This window comes from Lissotriton vulgaris, chromosome 5 (genome assembly GCF_964263255.1).
Source record: "Lissotriton vulgaris chromosome 5, aLisVul1.2, whole genome shotgun sequence".
Taxonomy (NCBI): Eukaryota; Metazoa; Chordata; class Amphibia; order Caudata; family Salamandridae; genus Lissotriton; species Lissotriton vulgaris.
Window position 1 is genome coordinate 1,424,750,362 of NC_141693.1, and position 18,193 is coordinate 1,424,768,554.

The 18,193-nt window shown below is 42.7% G+C and overlaps 1 protein-coding gene across 2 annotated transcripts in view; it reads right to left on the reverse strand.

Moving 5' to 3' along the window:
• The window catches only part of TRAF3IP3 (TRAF3 interacting protein 3), a 306,887-nt gene that overhangs the window by 122,111 nt on the left and 166,583 nt on the right, over nt 1-18,193 (reverse strand). For both annotated transcript variants that reach the window (XM_086923361.1, XM_086923360.1), the window contains exons 10-11: nt 9,978-10,115; nt 4,732-4,876 (exon numbers count right to left, since the gene is read on the reverse strand). In XM_086923361.1, the coding sequence (XP_086779487.1) occupies nt 4,732-4,876; nt 9,978-10,115 (283 nt within the window). The remainder of the gene's footprint in view (nt 1-4,731; nt 4,877-9,977; nt 10,116-18,193) is intronic.

Sequence of the window (18,193 nt, forward strand, 5' to 3'; positions counted from 1 at the left end):
AATATCATACATTCACCCCAGTACAGACATCTGGGCCTAAATCCATCGTTTTTGGATTTAGGCCCAGATCTCTGTACTGGGGTGAATGTATGACATTGTTCTGCATTCTGTCCATCAACTGTTGTTTTAGCATTTGTCACCCCGAGTGGGATAGGTATGCTTAGACGTGAGTCTCATGCTCTCCACACCACTGGAGTAAAGCTATCCTGGCTGAAGACGGCTGATAGCCAGAAACCGGTCCTAGGATGCTTGATTCCGGTCCAGGAAAGACATGGCTTGGCAGTTCGGGATGGACTGTTCCCATGAGGCACAGCGTCAAGGCTGATTTGCATATGGCCATGTCTGAACTGGGGTGGTGTGGAGTGCCAAAAAAACGATGGATTTAGGCCCAGATCTTTGTACTGGGGTGAATGTATGACATTGTTCTGCATTCTGTCCATCAACTGCTGTTTTTGCATTTGTCACCCCGAGTGGGATGGGTATGCTCAGAAGTGAGTCCCATGCTCTCCACACCACTGGAGTCAAGCTATCCTAGCTGAAGACGGCTGATAGCCAGAAACCGGTCCTAGGATGCTTGATTCCGGTCCAGGAAAGACATGGCTTGGCAGTTCGGCTGGACTGTTCCCATGAGGCACAGGGTCAAGGCTGATTTGCATATGGCCATGTCTGAACTAGGGTGGTGTGCATTGCAAAAAAACGATGGATTTAGGCCCAGATCTCTGTACTGGGGTGAATGTATGACATTGTTCTGCATTCTGTCCATCAACTGTTGTTTTTGCAGACAGGGCATTGAGCCCAAAATAATGCCTCTTTGAGGCAGGCATTAATTTTACCTAACGTTTCCAAATTGCACGTGTGCTGCACTGTACAGCCCACATCCATTTTGTGAAACGTTTTAAAGTTAGTCTACGCATAGTATTTCACACTGGACGGGTGCCCTTCGATCACAAAACGTAAGCTAGACAACACACACACACCTTTGCATTGTGGTGCAAAGTGAACACAGTGCTGTGCAGACTTTGTGTGCAACACTGCAGCAAAGAGAGCAACAGCGCCATATCTTAGTAGGAATGGTTCTGCGATGCAGTTCCACCCTTCCACAACTTTGGGGGTCAGTAGGATGGCGGGCGGACTTAGTCCGCCTGCCAACCTATCGGGTATTGGGACCGCCTGCCATAAGGGCGGGGATCCCGTGGGGGGTATTAGGATGCGCCCACCACTGTGGCAGGCGCATCCTGCATTGTTAGCATTGTGGCGGGCGGTGCTTTCAGCACCGCCTGCCACAATGCTAACAATGCACAAATGCATTTGCATTAACAAAGCAGCAGGCACCGCGCGGTGCCTGCCGCTTTGTTAATGCAAATGCAGATTGCAGGTTGCAGGTTGCAGATGTGCAACCCCACCTCTCCTTCACTCTGGGGGCCCACAGGGGGCCCCCAGAATGAAGACTGCATGCCTTTCTGCCACGGAAAGGCATCTAACTAAGCCCATGGTAATATGGCTGGGTTGTCTAATAGACACCGCCACCATAATAAACCTTTTCCGCCCCAGCCGCAAGGCGACTGGGACGGAAAAGCGGTGGACGGTCTTTCCGTCCGCCGCTGTCCCCCTGCCACTCTAATATGGCGGGGGTCATTTATGTGAGGATGGCCGGTGGATTGCCCCCGTCAGGCCGGCGGCGGCTACCGCCAGCCTGGCGGGGGCAGTCCGCCCACCATCCTAATGGGCCCCTTTATTCGCTCTGCAGCCCTGGTCAAAATAATAAATTGTTGATAGCCCAATGCATTTCGAGTCCCGAATGCATTCGGCTATCAACATCTGTGTCACTTAGAATGAAAAGAAAATCTCTGTAATTGATTGCTTTAATACAATTGCTTTACTTGTGTTGAATATCACAGTGTAATTGCTTTTTTGGTTTGTGTAAAATTGTTACTTGATCAGAATTAAGAGGAAATTGTTTCAATACAATTTTGTAAAAATAAATTGAAACACTTGAAAACTTGATCATAAGTTTTATGTTTAAACCTGTGTAAAGAAAAGTAAACCAATAATAGTTGTGCGTGCCTGAGTCTAGTAGGCTATTAAGCCACCTAGCCCTTCACTTCTATATACATTAAGTGTGCTTTAGGTACACTCATTCTGACCCCTGATCCATAAACAGGGATCAACGTTTAAAAGTAAGAAGTGAATAGACCACCTCCTTTCCATTTATCAGGGCTTTATATTGGAGGCATCACGATATGGACGACAATGAGTGCTCGGAGCCAGATTCCACTGTTAGTGCTGGGTTGTGACTGACTTGCTTGCCCAGCCCACACTTGTTTATTGGCCCAGGGGGTGTAGCACAGGGATAAACCAAAATTCCTCTTCTAAATAAGGGTAATGAATTGGTAGACCTGATATGCATAGGAAGCGTATTCCATAGCTTTTCCGTGCCATAGCCAATGCTTCGTCCCCCCCAGCTAGAGTTGCGAATCTTGAGAACCATCATAAGTTTGGTGCCAGGAGATGGAAGCTATCTAGCTAGGCAGTGCTATGAAAAAATATTTCTTAGGAACATCGGTCTCATATTGTTTAAGGCCTTAAAAGCTAGGCATAGCGTCTTAAACTTTGAGCAACTAGCTACAGGAAGCCAGTGGAGTCTACGGATTTCGGTCAAGACTGATTCATACTAGATCAGATTTAGGAGGAGTTTTGCAGCTGCATTCTGCACCATTTTCCGTTTTTTAATGTTGTTTTTGCATATTCAGGTACAACCCATTCTAATAATCTAATTTCGATAATACTAGTGCTGTCACCACCGTCTTCCTAGAATCCATAGGGATATAAGTAAGAACCTTCCTCAGTTTCTTGAGCAAGTAAAAAGTTGTGGGAACCGTTGCATTTGTTTGCTGGGCGAATGTGTTTCTTGTCAATTAAAATCTCAAGATTTTTTGTTTTTTCCACTGGTTTTGGCAACTTTCCCATCTCTGTAGGCCACCAGATGCCATCCCATCTTGGTTGGAAGTTGACGAAATTCACTATTTTGTTTTTTCTCCAAATTGAGTTCAAGACAATGCTTGCCTATCCAGTTGTTAATTTCCTGCATACAGTTTCTAAATTGCAGTACAGGGAAGCTTGCTCTTTATACACCCCTGCCACAATCTGTGTGTCCGAAAGTCCAAAGCCAAAATGCTGAATCAGCGGATCCAATTCCGACACGTAGATATAAAAAAAAAGGGTTGGACTAATCGACGAGCCCTGTGGAAACCCACATGGCAGGACACAGGGTGTTGATTTAAAATGATCCAGAGTTCACTGCTTGTGTTCTTTCGGGCTGAAACGATGTTAACAGAGCTAGACCATTTACCCCTAGCTTTCTCAAGTGGAATCACAACAGGTGGGGATTGACAGTGCCAAACGCCGCCAAGAGATCCAAAAGGATCAAAGCGGCAGCCCCACCCAGTCCATCACTGTCCGGATTTAATAAGTCATTCACCAATCATCCAAGCAGACCAATATCACCAAACAGTGCTGAAAGTTTGCAAAAATCCAATATATGAATGTTTATTCTTTAAAATCAGTTAAAAAAGGTCATATAAAGAGTGCATATAATAAAAACATGGATTATTTCAAGATCAAAAAACTCTCTAAATAGAGAGCCACATAAAAAATTCACAAAGATCATACACTTTGTTACACAAATCACAATAAATTAACATGGGAGAATATCATAGACATTCTTTTTTGTCAATGTTACACACTAATCACAAAGAAATTCATAGGCAAACAACTATTTTGTACAGTCTCTTGTTTGGCCAAGATAGGGTTGATTTAGTGCCATTTAAATAAGGGAGAAAGAGATGTGATTCTTCTAAATTGCACAAGTGGGCACGCTCATTCTTTGAAACCACATATATTTTACCTAAATGTGGCATGTTTCTTTCCAAGACTATCTTCAAGGTAACATATTTCGGGCATCATCATCATCATTCAACTTTATTTCTATGGTTTAGACCATAAAAGTGCACGTGCAAAGAATAACATACAAACAGATTTTAAAACTCAGCAAATGCAATCAGTACCAGATGGCCGAGTACACGAGTAGGCAACCTAGTGAAATGTCTTGTGAGTTGGTTTACTTTGACACAGAAATCTACACTTAAAGAAGGTACGCCTTTGAATGTAATCATGTTATTTGCTGATTCTTGAAGTTGAAAGAAAAAGATGGATATGTACGAGTATGCAGACTAAAACCAGATTCATGTTTTGTGAACTAGGGGAAAAAATGTATGGAAGTAAAAATAAAGGTTATGTATTGTGATGGAGAATGTGGAATTTTTACAGAAACTGCAGTGCTTCCTTGGTGTTTAAAGGAAAGAATCACGGTTGAAGGTTCACATATTTGTTAATTTATGGTTATCCTATGCAGGAAATATGTCATTTTATTAGAATGTACCTATGTATTGCAATTGGAAAGAAAATGGAAAACCACTATGGTAGCTTTCTGTTAAAAATAGGTGGGAAAAATGTATGTTTTTGGTTTACAATAAATGAACACTAAACTAAGACCCCACCGACTTCTCAAATGACTCAACATACACTTCAGCCTCTTGATGCTGTGAGAAGAAATACAATCTCTTAAGATTATGCCAATTTGAAAACATTTTCATCAGCCTTTGGAGATAGAAATTATGTCCATGCCCCAGGGAATTGCAATGAAAATAGTGTGGTAGTTTAAGAAAGCAGTACCTGCCATGGTGTTCAGCTGTTCCCTTTTTAGATTATTGTCCTCCTCCAAGACTTCAATTTGAGACTGCATCGCTGCACGCTCCCTCTCAAAGCACTGCAGGCGAGACTGGAACTTCCTCAGTTGTAGATCTTGGGACTCTACCCACTGTAATGTGGAATGGAATAACAACATGAGTACATAGTTATATGATAATACAGATTGACATCTACGTCTCTTAGGTGTTGAGAATATAAACTCTACCAACATTTACTCAAATAAATAAAAATACCTCTCTTTGACTACCACATAGGCACCAAATTGCAAACAGTGTTTGAGGTCTGGCAGCTTTGTTGAGTGGCAGGACAACTTCATTCATAGAGTCTGGAAAAACCACCATCTAATTACTTTCTTATCAATGCAAAATAACAGCCCCACAAGATAGCCAAACTACTACCATTACAATTGGAACACAGGGGCATATTAACAAGGCACAAGGAAAATTAACGCTAAGGGTGCTTAGTGTTAATTTTTTTAATGCCCGCTGTCACTGGATAATATCGCCTGGTTATCGCGTTACTAACAATGCTAACCGCCTAGGAGATAAAAAATCCAGCTATAGCTGGTAATGCAGCGAAAAAACTACAAGGATAGGGATATCCTTGTTGATAGCCCATGGTGGATTTAGCCATGTACTCCACCTCCCATTTGATTACATGGCTAAGTCTGAAAATTAGCAGACGTAAAAAAGCAGCGTTAACCGTGGTTAGTGCTGCTTTTTTGGCTCTAACAGGGTTCGCGTGAAGCTTGATAATAGGAGAAATGCCGCTTAGCGACATTTCTCCTATTATTTTGCTCTGGAACGCCCACTTGGAAGCGTAGTGAAAAAGGGTGCTAACATGCGATTTTGCATGTTAGCACCCATTGTTGTTAGGGCGATTTTATCTCCGCTTCTTTGGCTTTTAAAGCCAAAAAAGCGGAGATAAAACCCTTGTAAATATGTCCCACGGTTTCGAAGGAGAATCTCAATACTTTGCTCCACAATAAATTTAACAAATCTCAGCACAATAGAACAGATATCAATCCTTCCTTTATTAGAGCAACTGAACAACACTCTAGCCTAGTTGCTTGAACAATTAGAAACAGAAAAGGAATAAATCTAAGATCCTGAGGAATCTGAAGTTCTCAGACGACCTTAAGAATTAAAAAACTGGTATACAAACCTATAAGAGATTGATGAAAATGTTTTGATCAAAGTAGCTATTGAAGACAAATGTGTAAGTATAACAACCTAGTCAGAAAGCAAAAAAGAAATCTTTATTCACAAAAACATTCACGCCTTTAGCAGCCCACAAAACGTATTCCAAACTATCAAACTTCTTGTTAATCGTTCAGTTTTCACAGATACGGATGACTGAACTCAAGACCTGGCGTACTCCCTATTAAATTACTTCACAGAAACAATTAGAAAGCTTCTTGAGACTTTTATTTACAATTTACAAATAGAGGCAAAGATCCCTCAAACAGGTGCCATAAAGGCAGATAATCACAAACCGCTATCTGAATGCGCCACACTCTTTCAGATAGAAGACCGCTATCTAATGCAAGTCAGTAAACCCTCTGGCTCCCCCTGACAATCTTTCTGGATATATTCCTAATAGCTTAAAAATCCACAACAGATCGAAGGATTACATCTATAATCAATGCCTCTTAAGACCAGATCAGTCCGGTACAGCCTATAGAATGCAATCATGTATCCCACTCTGAAACTTACCTCGATCCCAGTGATCCAACAAACTTAAGGCCTATAAAAAGACTCCCTTTTGTGACCAAGCTGTTGGAGACAGTAGTCAGGTGTTACCGGCTGGACTGTTCCCATGAGAAACAGGGTCAAGACCGATTCCATACGACTGGGTTGGAACTGAGGTGGCGAAGTGAGCTAATGAAGGAGTTTGGATTCAACCCAGATCTAACAGTGACTGGGGTGAGTGCCAGAAAAGTGTCAGCGCACTGTCCATCATCTCCTTGTGCTTGATTTGACAGTAGTCACGAAACAGCACAAAATCTTTGTAGAGACCAATAATATTCTCTCCCTGCCAATGTATTATTCAGCCCAAGCTTCTCTACAGGGGATGTGATCACGACTGCCATAGATGATATAGAAATTATTGCGTACAATTGAGATCCAGGGGCGATAATCGTCCTGGACCTATCCATATCAATTCAATACTATCAACCAATCAGTTGCCTTAAACAGTTCACAACCCTGGTAATGCTCATTTATGGCTGAATCATTTGCATGAGGCAGAACCAAGGTAGTTTATACAGGCAGTTTCCCCTTCTGTTTCAGGCCTTGTCTTTGGGGTTTACTTCAAGTACCCAGCTTCCACTGCTCTTGATCATATATGCATAACTGCGGACTTCTAGGTCACATTCTAGTTAGAGTCCGATGATACACAACTAGTCATCAACCTGCTGAAGGACCCCTTCAATCCTATTGCCGGCGTCCAAGCTATCATGAGGTTCATTGAGAACTGGATGGCACTCAAATAACTAAAACTGCATCTCACCAAAACAGAATTTCTTCCTGTATTTAATAAGGTCATCCACTGTGATGACTGTCTATGGCCTTCATAACTAGGAGCATGCCCTCAGCCAGTGACATTTGCATGTCGTTAAATTAGATTTCGATCTTAATCTGAATACTCAGATCTCTAGCATCATAAAGACCTGACTATTATTATGACTTTCTTACCTTACAAGCACAAAATCACTGTCACCAATGCCTTTGTGCAATCCAGATGAGATTATGGCAAAGGAGCATATCCTGGTCTACCAAAAGAATATACTGAATGCTTACAAAAGATCCAAAACTCTCAACTGAGAACCATCTTTACATTTAAATACATTTACTCCATCTCACTCCACCTGCATCAACTACACTGACTTCCTGTCCAGAAGCTAATAAAGCTCAAAGCATGCAGTATCGTGTGCAAACTCTTTCGCTGCCTTGCCCCTGAATGTCCATGAATGGTGAAAAAGATCTTTCGGGTCGAAACTGCCGCCTGTTGATGGAAGATCCCTTTGGAGAGCTACAAACTTTCTTAAGAAAGCTATAAAAACCTGGCGTTTTAATGAGCAATGACCTCTGCTGCTTGAGTTTCAGAATGTCGAGATGGCAACGCAATAAACTCCTATTGGAGGGTATGTTGCAATAAATAAAGAAGACTCCACACATCTTCACTCACAAGAGGACAGAGCCGGCTGTTCACTAACTTAAACCAGAAACTTTTCAGAGCTTCTCTTTCATAAATGATCCATAGCACCAATATTGCAGAACTGCCAATGTCTCTCAAAAACACAACCCCTTAGAAAAACAAGTAAACATGATGCATGTGATCCAGTGTGTGGAGAGCCCTCAGGATATCTACCTTCTGCCTTGTCTCAGCAGGTATGTACCTGAATGAGTCCAAGGTAAGTACAAAGCTAGTGGTTTCTGCATCATCAGCCAAGAATTAATTACCTCATATGCCCCACAGGCTGATACACATACATCAGAACACCACCTACTCTTTACAGTACGTGCTCAAAAGTCCAAACAGCTCTCACCATGACATCTGCCATCAATTTTCCGAGTAGACGCTGAACAGTAACAAAACATAGTAATACTATGATCAATGTTTTGGAGGAGGGCAGGGAAGGGTTTCGGGAATAAAAAGGGGTTGGTCAACGACTGAAGTTCAGATGTACTCCAATCCTTAAAGAGCAAGGTGAAACAATATCCAGCGGTGTGCTTCAACAGCAAATAGATTAGCAGTGTGACCATGAACATGATTGCTAAAAACAGTGGAACTATAAAACAGTGAAAATTATAATAACTGAACTACTTTCCTTTTGGTTTCTGCTTGAGGTTTGTTCCTGGGTGTCATTTTCTTTTATATCTTTCATAATGGTATGAGAGAACAATTTGGAATTACATCTTAACTGCTTTACATGGTGTTATCAAGTGTATGAACATGTGTTATTAGCTGTGAAGAAGGTGAGCTTTCCACAAGTAATGCGGCCTCAAAACAGGCCATACATTGGTTGGTGACTATCTGACCTGTGCACCACATGTGAATGAAGGACTGCGATGAGCTATCCCCTTCCTCTCATAGGAAGTGTTGCTGTCAGAGTGTGAAAAGAACGTCTACAGGGGCTAAATGCAGTCACCATGAACTCTTGTAGAGGGCATCCCTGGACCCTACCTCATCTGAACACTCACTGAGCCTGGCTCTGAACAGTGGACTCAGGGACCACTGAGGGACAAGGGAAAACTATAATCCCCTTCCAGTGTTAACTGCTGGTGTGCTATTTATGCTTTACTAGCCCTTGCCCTCTATATCCGCCTGTGCACCTAGTCACAGGATTATCCAGTCACATCCAGAGTAGGGGTGGGTGTAGTTCGCGAAGTAGCGCTACGTGAAGCACACTTTGCACTACACGAGCTACGCGTAGCACTTCGCGAGCTGCGTAGTAGCATGTTCGCACTGTGCAAGATGCGTTTTCAATGATTGCACAGTGCGGACAAGCATCCAGCACTGTGCAATCATTGAAAACGGGATCTTGCACAGTGCAAGCTGTACTTTTCTGCCGCTCGAGTAGATTTTTACTCGAGCTGCAGCTTTGTCAAAGCGGCCTGGTAGTTTCTCATCGCGAGCGTTCGCGAGCATGTGCGACCACTCGCAATGAGAAACCTGACCTCCCCGCGTTGAGAATCTCGCCGGGAGGTTTATTTTCCATGCTCGCGATCGCGAACAAGAAAAAAGTCTTGCGAGGATGTCATTTTGCTTGCTCGCGGTCGCCTACTTGATATTGAGGACCGCGAGCAAGCAAAAAATTACCTCTGCACTACGCTACGCTATGCATGTTTGGACTGTGCTCCGTGCAGCTTGCGAAGTTGCACAAACTTCACAAACTACGCAAGCGTAGCGTAGTGCTTTGCCCAGGGTTAATCCAGAGTACATGAAGGGTGGACTCAGAGGAAAGTAAAAGAGATGAAGGGCAGAGGAGCTATCTGAGCAAGTGACGGCCGATTGTGAACATGTGTCAATTGTTTTCACGCTGGGTGCTTGGGGAGAATGTGTGGTCAAATGATGGTTTTATGAGTGCTATCTTTTTCAGCAATTCCTATGTTTTCTGCTTACAAGGTAAGCTGCAGTAGCCCAACTCGGACACCATGCGCAATTCACTGAAGTGCTCCACAACAGGGTATCTGCATTAGGCTTACCTGAAGTTTGCTCTGTAGAATATGCAGCTCACTCTGCAGCTCCACATGCTTGGCAGCTAACTCGCCCCATTCACCTTTTAACTTTTCATATTCTTCTTTCCATAGAAAGCACTCATCCTCTGTAACGTCAAATGACCTCTGGAAATAGAAGGACATTGGTCTTAAACCCTGACGTGGTGTACAATGTGTTTAATTCTGCAGAAAGGGAGAACATCACCCCACGTACATAGAGTGATCACAATGGAACCCTTACACGAAAAAGACAGAAAGAAAATGAGTTTTAGAACAAAAACAAATGTTTGCCTGTTCTAATAAAGTCTAGGAATGCTACAGCATAAGAAGAAAATACAATAAAACACTAAGCGCTTAGGGCCTGATGTACTAATATACATTCACAAACCATGATGTTCAATTTACACTCGGTCTGGTTTTCCAATGGGTATGCAATTTGCTAAGTAACTTTAACACAGCTCTTTTGCATTACAATTTGATTATTCATGGGGACCTATATCAACTCGAGTAATGAATATTAATTATATAATAATTCGGCAGGTCGCAATTTGCCTCTGCCCCTCTATTTGCATTCCTAAACCATGGAGACATTTTAAACTAGCTTTTGACCAAGTGGTAAGACACAGGGGCCAGCTCACTGCCACCGCCTTGAGGCGGCCTGGCACACTTCCATACGAGGAATCTGTCCAGGAAGGTCAGTTTCCCATTTTCACATCAGGCACCACCTACTCAAGGGTTTGAAATGTATCAATGGTATGCAAATGTGGTCACAAACCACTAATGTAGACCTTCGCGACTCACAAATAGTAGGGGAAGTTCTAATTTGTGATTGGTAAAGAACTTCAAAGTTCTTATATAATTTTTAAAGACTTTTCCAATTCATGAAAGGGCTCTTATAAATAAAGTATTTTGCAAATTACAGGCTTTGCAACTGCACATTAGCTTTCTACTTCAGTCTCTTAGTTAGTATGAAAACGTTAGGATGTGATTCAGATGAGAAAACATAATTTTTTTCCCGAACATATAGAACAATTACTTCTGCAGCCTTTTAACCCTTTCTATGCTGATGACGGAACCGCTCCGTCATCAGCTGCGGTGGCGCTGTGCTGATGACGGAGCGGTTCCGTCATGGCCCTGCCGCCGCGCCTGCGCGGCGCTGATTTCGCGCCTGCGCGGCGCGTTCTATTGAGCGGGCGAGGCCATGACGGACCCGCTCCGCCATGAGCACAGCCCAACCGCGGCTGATGACGGAGCGGTTCCGGCATCAGCATGCGGCCGCCGAGCGGCCGCCCCGCCCACTTAGCGCTGCGGCGGAATAGCCGCCGCAGCGATGTGGTTAAACCATTTTTGTTTTGTGGCAAAGAGGATTATAATGATTTTCCAAATCTCATACTTTGGCTCTATGTTTTTGATCCATGTGTGATAATGATGAGCTGGTTTAAGTTTCTAGCTAAAGTTGAGTCACATGAAGTGTAATATCCATGAGCACAAGCTGCTTTTCTGTCACAACTATTGACAGCGGTTCCAAGTAAAAAACCGAAGATGTTCAAAAATGGTATCACAAAATGATTAAAACAAACTACGCCTAATGATATGTACATTAAGTAAAGCACATTGGGGTTTAACATCCCAATGATGTTATTGCAGATGAACAGAAAGCTAAAAAATGTGCTTTTTAGTAAGAATTTACAATGAATAGTGCAATTTTCAGTAAAAATGTATAGAACACGAGTCCCTGTTCCTAATGTGAACAGTCCATCCCAAACCTTAATAATCTTGACCCTCCATCCTGGGGCCTATCATTTTTTTTAGTTGGGAAATCTGAGATTGACACCTCCCAAATCTCAATGACTAACATACCTGGGTGAGAGGGTTGGATGTAGGCCCAGGCTAACCCACCACTGCAGCCGAAGCCGCTGCAGGTAAGAGTGGTGGGGCCGGCTGGGGGGGTTTCGAGAGAAGACCAGAAGGGTAAATTAAATAAATAAATATTTTACCCTCTTGGTCGTCTCTCGAAATCCCCCTCAGCTGGCCCCACTGCCCCACTGCTCTTACCTGCAGCGGCCCCAGCTGCTCCACTGCGCATGGCCAATGACCGTGTGCAGGTAGGGTTAGTTAGCTGCAGGTTGCTTAACGGAGTTGGACGTATGCTCAAGATTGATTATGACAAAAAACTCCAGAAATCATCGAAAAAAACAAAGGTTAAAGGGAGGTTATATTTAGGTATGGTCACAAATTCTCCCCTGCTCCTAGAAATGCACAGAATAAAAAGGTTATAGTGACGCTATAGTTCAAATGAGAAAAAAACACTAATGTTTAAAAAACAAGTACACAGAAATTCACACGTTACAGCATCCTTTGGGGTTTGTGGGCCTGAAGTCATTTAACACACTACACTTGCGGCTTATTTCCTATCACCAATCACTTGATAATGAACATAACCTCTGACCACATGCTAGACATTTAGAATATCTGTCACGTAACCCGCATTTGCTAGCTGTTACCCTCTATTCACCCACCTAACAGGCAAAAATACTTTAGCCTTTAACCGTGTGGACCCCCTCCGAAAGAAGTTCATACCCTATTCATCTAAAATGGATTACTCTCTTAAGGACTTCACATGACTCTCAATTTTAAGTAAAAAGGTTGAAAGGTATGCATTTGCCACTGAATAGATATCTTCTGCCACACCCTATGGACAAACCTCTGTAGTCTGGTAAAATACACTACACACATTCCTGAGATGGGCACAATGACATACAACCTTAGACCCATGCTTACAATCCCAGTCTGCGATAAACCACCTCTAAATGGGACACCTCGATGTACAATATTCAAAAATCTGCAATGTCTCAAAATACTCAGCAAAGTTCTGAAAATAAACATCCATGCCTTATAAATATAATCAATAACTAGAATGTGCCTATAGCACATATCACAAGTATTAAACACAGGCAGGTGCCCAGATATCTTATAAAACAACCAAAATAAACTACTGGTCTGAGAACAGAAAAATCAGGACAGCAAAAAGCCAATGCGTCTAGGTCAGAAAGATAACTGTTCACAGCAAGAATAAAATCCCATCAGCCCACCGTGGCGGCAATTCTCATCATCTGGGATTTCCTCTTGATTGCATTGCAAATCCTAGTGCAATCAGGGTCTGCACCCTTCTCAACATCAGAAGGGAACTCAAGCTATATTTATCAGTGGCCAAATTAGAATTGGCTCAGATCCAACAAAATGGTGAGATAAAGTTCTTATTTGGAAGGGGTGCTGATGATAATTGCAGTGCAAATAAGTGAATGTGAAGAAAAAGATGTGCAGTTTTAAAATTGACTACCAGGATACAAAACAATTTTAACAAGCGCTATTCTAGTGTAAAACATAAAAACAGTGCGTATACAGTTTGAAAGCATAACTGTAAAAAGTTCGCTGGAAAGACAGGTCTACATGTTTCAGACCTGTGAACAGTTATCTTTCTGACCTAGAAACATTGGCTTTGTGCTGTCCTGGTTTTTCTGTTCTCAGACCAGTAGTTTCCTTTGGTTGTTTTATAAGGTTTAGTGTGGGGATAGAACACTGTCTGGTCTTTAAATATTTTCCCCAGGACCCCCTGTTTAAAGAATTTGTGATACAGGTGCCCAGATATCCTTTGGTGGATAATCTATTGCTAACAGATAATCTCTCAGATTTTTTGCTTCGGCTTTAAGCCACAACCTACTTTGAAACATACTTCTGCAACCCACATGCGTGCAGTCATCTTTTCCCTTTTTTAACCGCTTTACTGACAATGCTTTCCACGCCCCAAATCTGAACACTTTTTTGATATTTGGTGCACCTCATGCTCAGACCGTTATAGCTTTTCCCACAAAAGATATCCAGGTCAAATTTGAGTCTTTTTTCTAATATCCTGGTGATACAAAAGCTACCCAGGGTTTTTAGGTTCCTCAGAGAGGAACCAAAAAAATAGCCATAATTTAGCAATGTTTCATTTTTTGTTGTTGCTCAAAATCTTTTTATTGAAGTTCAACAGCAACAGCCACTTAATACAGAATGTAAAGGCAGTCATCAATATGGTACAGCCAAAGAGGTATGTAATTTGGCCACGTCACAGTTCAGGGAGCAAGCAAAGGAGAGATATAGAGAAACAAAAAGGAGGAGAGAGCATGCTCCACAAGCTGCATCAAGACGATATCAATATAGTATATCCACGCTGGCTCATGGAGAGTTACATACCAGAACATGGTGAACAAGGTAGTTCCCAATCAATTTTTAACCAGAGTTTCAGCATTTGTCTAGAAGGTAGTCCATTTTGTCTAATTTTCGTAATTTAAACCCACTTGCAGGTTGTGGTGGAAACAGGTATGAAACTCATGGGTGATCCCCGAAAGCTATACATTTGTGAAAGGTAGACACAATTCTGAATTCAGCAAAGGCGTCACTTACGTGGATCCCTCAAAGCATTACCAAAGAAATAAACCATTGAAATAAAAACATAATAATAAGTAGGAAAGAATAGCGATAGGTGACAACATTTCCATCTGTACTTTTTATCATGATGGCTAATTTACCAAAGCAATATACCATAAAGCCCCATAGACACTCTGGTCCCAGGTATACATAAGGTTTGCATTTCATTGTACCAACCATACAGAAATTCATATGGTAAAATATAATGAATAAAAAATGGGTATAAAGGGAACCAATATACTGCTAAAATATTCACAAGATACTGAGGGCCTCATTTATGAGGAATTGGCTTAGGACAGCTACCCAAGTCTTTTTGCTGCGCTGCCCTACGACAATGTGAAAGAACAGGAATGCACACTATGAAAAACGGTGCATTCCTGTCCTTTCCTCCTGCGCAGGTGCACAATTTGTTGCCTAGCACCAATGTAGTCTCCCCTGTATCATGGTGCATGGTGCCTCTGCTCCAGGTAGGGTTGTTTTTGTGCAGGAAGGGACCCATTCCTGCACAAAAAGAATCCTACAAGCCATTTTCCTCTTTCTATGTGGAAAGAGGAAAAAATGTGGAGAATTAAAATATTTTGTCCTGCTCTGGGGAGGCATAAGGTTTTGGCGTTGCCCCAAGTTTACGTGATTAAGTATATTTGTTTAGTTTTTATTTGATTGAGTTTTATTTAGCGCAAACTTGACCCGAGGGCATCTGAGCTCCTAACAGAGTTAGCTCATGCAGAATATACTTGAGATACCTTTGGAGTAAATACAGATACACAGGTAAATGAGGAAATTGCATAGGCAGCAACTACATAAGATACATTAGGAGTAAATACAGATACATGGTGAAAGTATATGACATGGTGTACAAAGAAATTAGGGAAAGTTGCCAATACAATGTAGAGGTAATTACAGTACACAAAAATACATAGCGCTTTACAGAGCACCACTGCAATCGTACAAGATTACCGAAAGAGTAAAACTAAAAAAAACACATAGTAACAGTAACGCTTTCGGAAACTCTTAAAAACCCACTTATTTCCTTAATCTGCTGCATCTGTTTCTCTGGTTCCCTCCCCGGTCTTTCTGTTTAGGCTTAGCGCTGGGATGCTTCCGGGTAACTACTCCCTTTATAAATCCTCATTCATTCATTCATAAACGGCAACACAAGATTAACAATAGTAAAGATGGATGATGCAGTTCTAAGGTAGCTGGGATATGGCCTTTTGAGGATGGGGGAAATTTGAGGCACCGTTTTCCCCGGGATAGTAGTGCGCGCGCAGACTTTTTTTAAGGGTGCGGAGAGGGTACCTGCAGGCCAGTCAGGTGCTTTAAGGGGGGGCGTTTAAGTATTTGTTGAGGAGAAGAAGCTTCAGTTTCTTTTTTGAGTGAGGGAAGAATTGATTATTCCACTGGTCCTGGGGCAGGGAGTTCCAGATTTTAGGAGCATTCCCAGAGAAGGAGCAGGTGCGAGATTTCTGCCTCTTAAATTTTGGAGGAATCAACTTCATAAAAGTCTCTTTTGGCCATCTTTTGATTTGAGTTTATTTGTGAGGTAAATAGTTTTTTCAGTGTTGAGCACTTTGTGAGTTATGCAAGCGGTATTTAGCATGTCCCTAGCCTTGATTGGCAGCCAGTTGAGTTGTTTGAGGTTGGGAATGATGTGATCAAAGAGTCTACCCCCCCCCCCCCGATATAAGTCTAGCCGGGGTGTGGAGTGTGGCTTTCAATGGGGCTAGCTAAGATTTTGGGGCGTCAAGAACCATTGGGTTGCGATAGTCTGACTTGGGTAGGACTAAGGATCGCACCACCATCTTTAGGTCTTCAATGGGGATGAAGGGTTTGACTTTTTTTAGGTTTTTCAGCGTGTAGAATGCAACTTTTGCAGAGGCATTGATATGGTCTTTCATGCGTAGGTGGTAGTCAAGAGTAATCCCCAGGGTTTTAACAGAGTTGGAAATTACATTTTACAGTTTAGAGCCGGGAGGTTGTCGAACCAGCTGTCTATAGGAAAGGATTCATGGGTGTTGTATGGGAAAACCCACAGCAACACCCATGGAATGCTCCCTTGATATCTATGAGGCCATGCAAACCCACGCACAGTGACTTTGTGTCACTTTGTACATATAATTGGGAGACTTGCGCTGCTGGATTGACCCCAAAAAGAAAGTGACACTCCAGGGGCGTAAGCCTCTCAAAAATAAGCCCCTTAGTTTAAAAAAAGTGTTTATTTGTACATTAATGAATTTGGGGTGAACCATACTATCATATGATTAAGACAGCATTTTGCAAAATGTCTTCTTTCTTGCATACAGTCTTACAATTGGAAGCCAAAAATGCAGAGAAGTCATATTGGTTATAATAAACGTTCTTGCACATCTTCTTATAGATACGGTGTCCCACTTGTGTGGATGGGCAATAGCGCCCAGGACACACAGCATCCTAAAACACCGCCTGAAGACATCACATTCAACCCAGCAAATTCAATGCTTCTTCTACAATGTGGGCAGCTGTGGACTTGGGGCCTGGGCTCATCCCTCACCCCAGGAAACTGTTACTTGCCAAAAGTGCCCCACAAATCTCAAATGTATGTCTATCAGATAAAGTTCCAGAATCTGTGGGGATCCATAGATTCTGGAACTGCACAGCATTCCCACTCTCATCCTGATAAAAACAATACCCCGCTTACGTGGGTGGGACCAGTGCCCACTATAAGAAAGGCCCCATATAGCTGCAACTTCGTTGGTACAGCCGTGTAGGCGATGAGGACTGCAGGAAACTCTACCTTCATGTATGCTCCAGGACATTGGTGAGAACGTTCCTATTATAATAGTGACTTACTGGCCTGGAGGACACTTGATATAGCACTGTTACTGTCGTAGTGACTCAGTGGTGAAATGTGCTATTTTGTTCCTATATGGTCGGGCTGGGAGCTAAGAGAATGGAGGTATACCGCTGATTGATAGCTGTAGGAGGGGGATGGGGGGACTGCAAACCCACACCTTTTGGTATTTTTGAGAGGGGGAGAGGTACTCTGCCTAGTTGGGGAGTGGGTAGTTCTAAATTCACGGGCAGGGAGGGGGTGGTGAGGGGGTGGATGGATGGTGGTTTATTGTCCTTAGGAAAGTTTGATTTACAAAGTAATTTATGCATACTGCTATATACAGTGTTCACACCTGATCTCAATTGTTGGAAAGAAGAACCAGGTCACGCCTTGATTGTACCAGCAGGGGAGACTGTTAAGCATACACTTCTGTGAAATTGTCGCACTGTCACCATGTCGGATGATGGGGGGTAGAATGGATTCAACGATTTCTATACTTACTTGGAACGTAAACGGACTCGGTGATAAAATTAAAAGGGGTATCGTCCAACAATACCTGAAGAGACAGGCCCCGGACATAGTGCTGCTGCAAGAGATGCACATGACTGGGAACAAAAGCAAAGCCCTCACACGATGGGGTTACAAACTCCTGGTACACGCTGACTTCACCACGGGATCCAGGGGAACTGGGATTCTTGTTAAGAAAAACCTACCCATTATTGTGAAGCGTACCTGGGTGGACCCGGGGGCTAGATTTTCTGTCCTAGAGGCGCAGTGGGAGGGGAGAGCACTTAATATAATTTCATTATACCTACCTCCTGCGCTGGGTAAGGAATCGTTGACAGCTCTCTGCAAAATATTGACTGACTTTAGGTGGGCACGCTGATCCTAGGAGGGGATTACAACATGACCATGGAAGAAG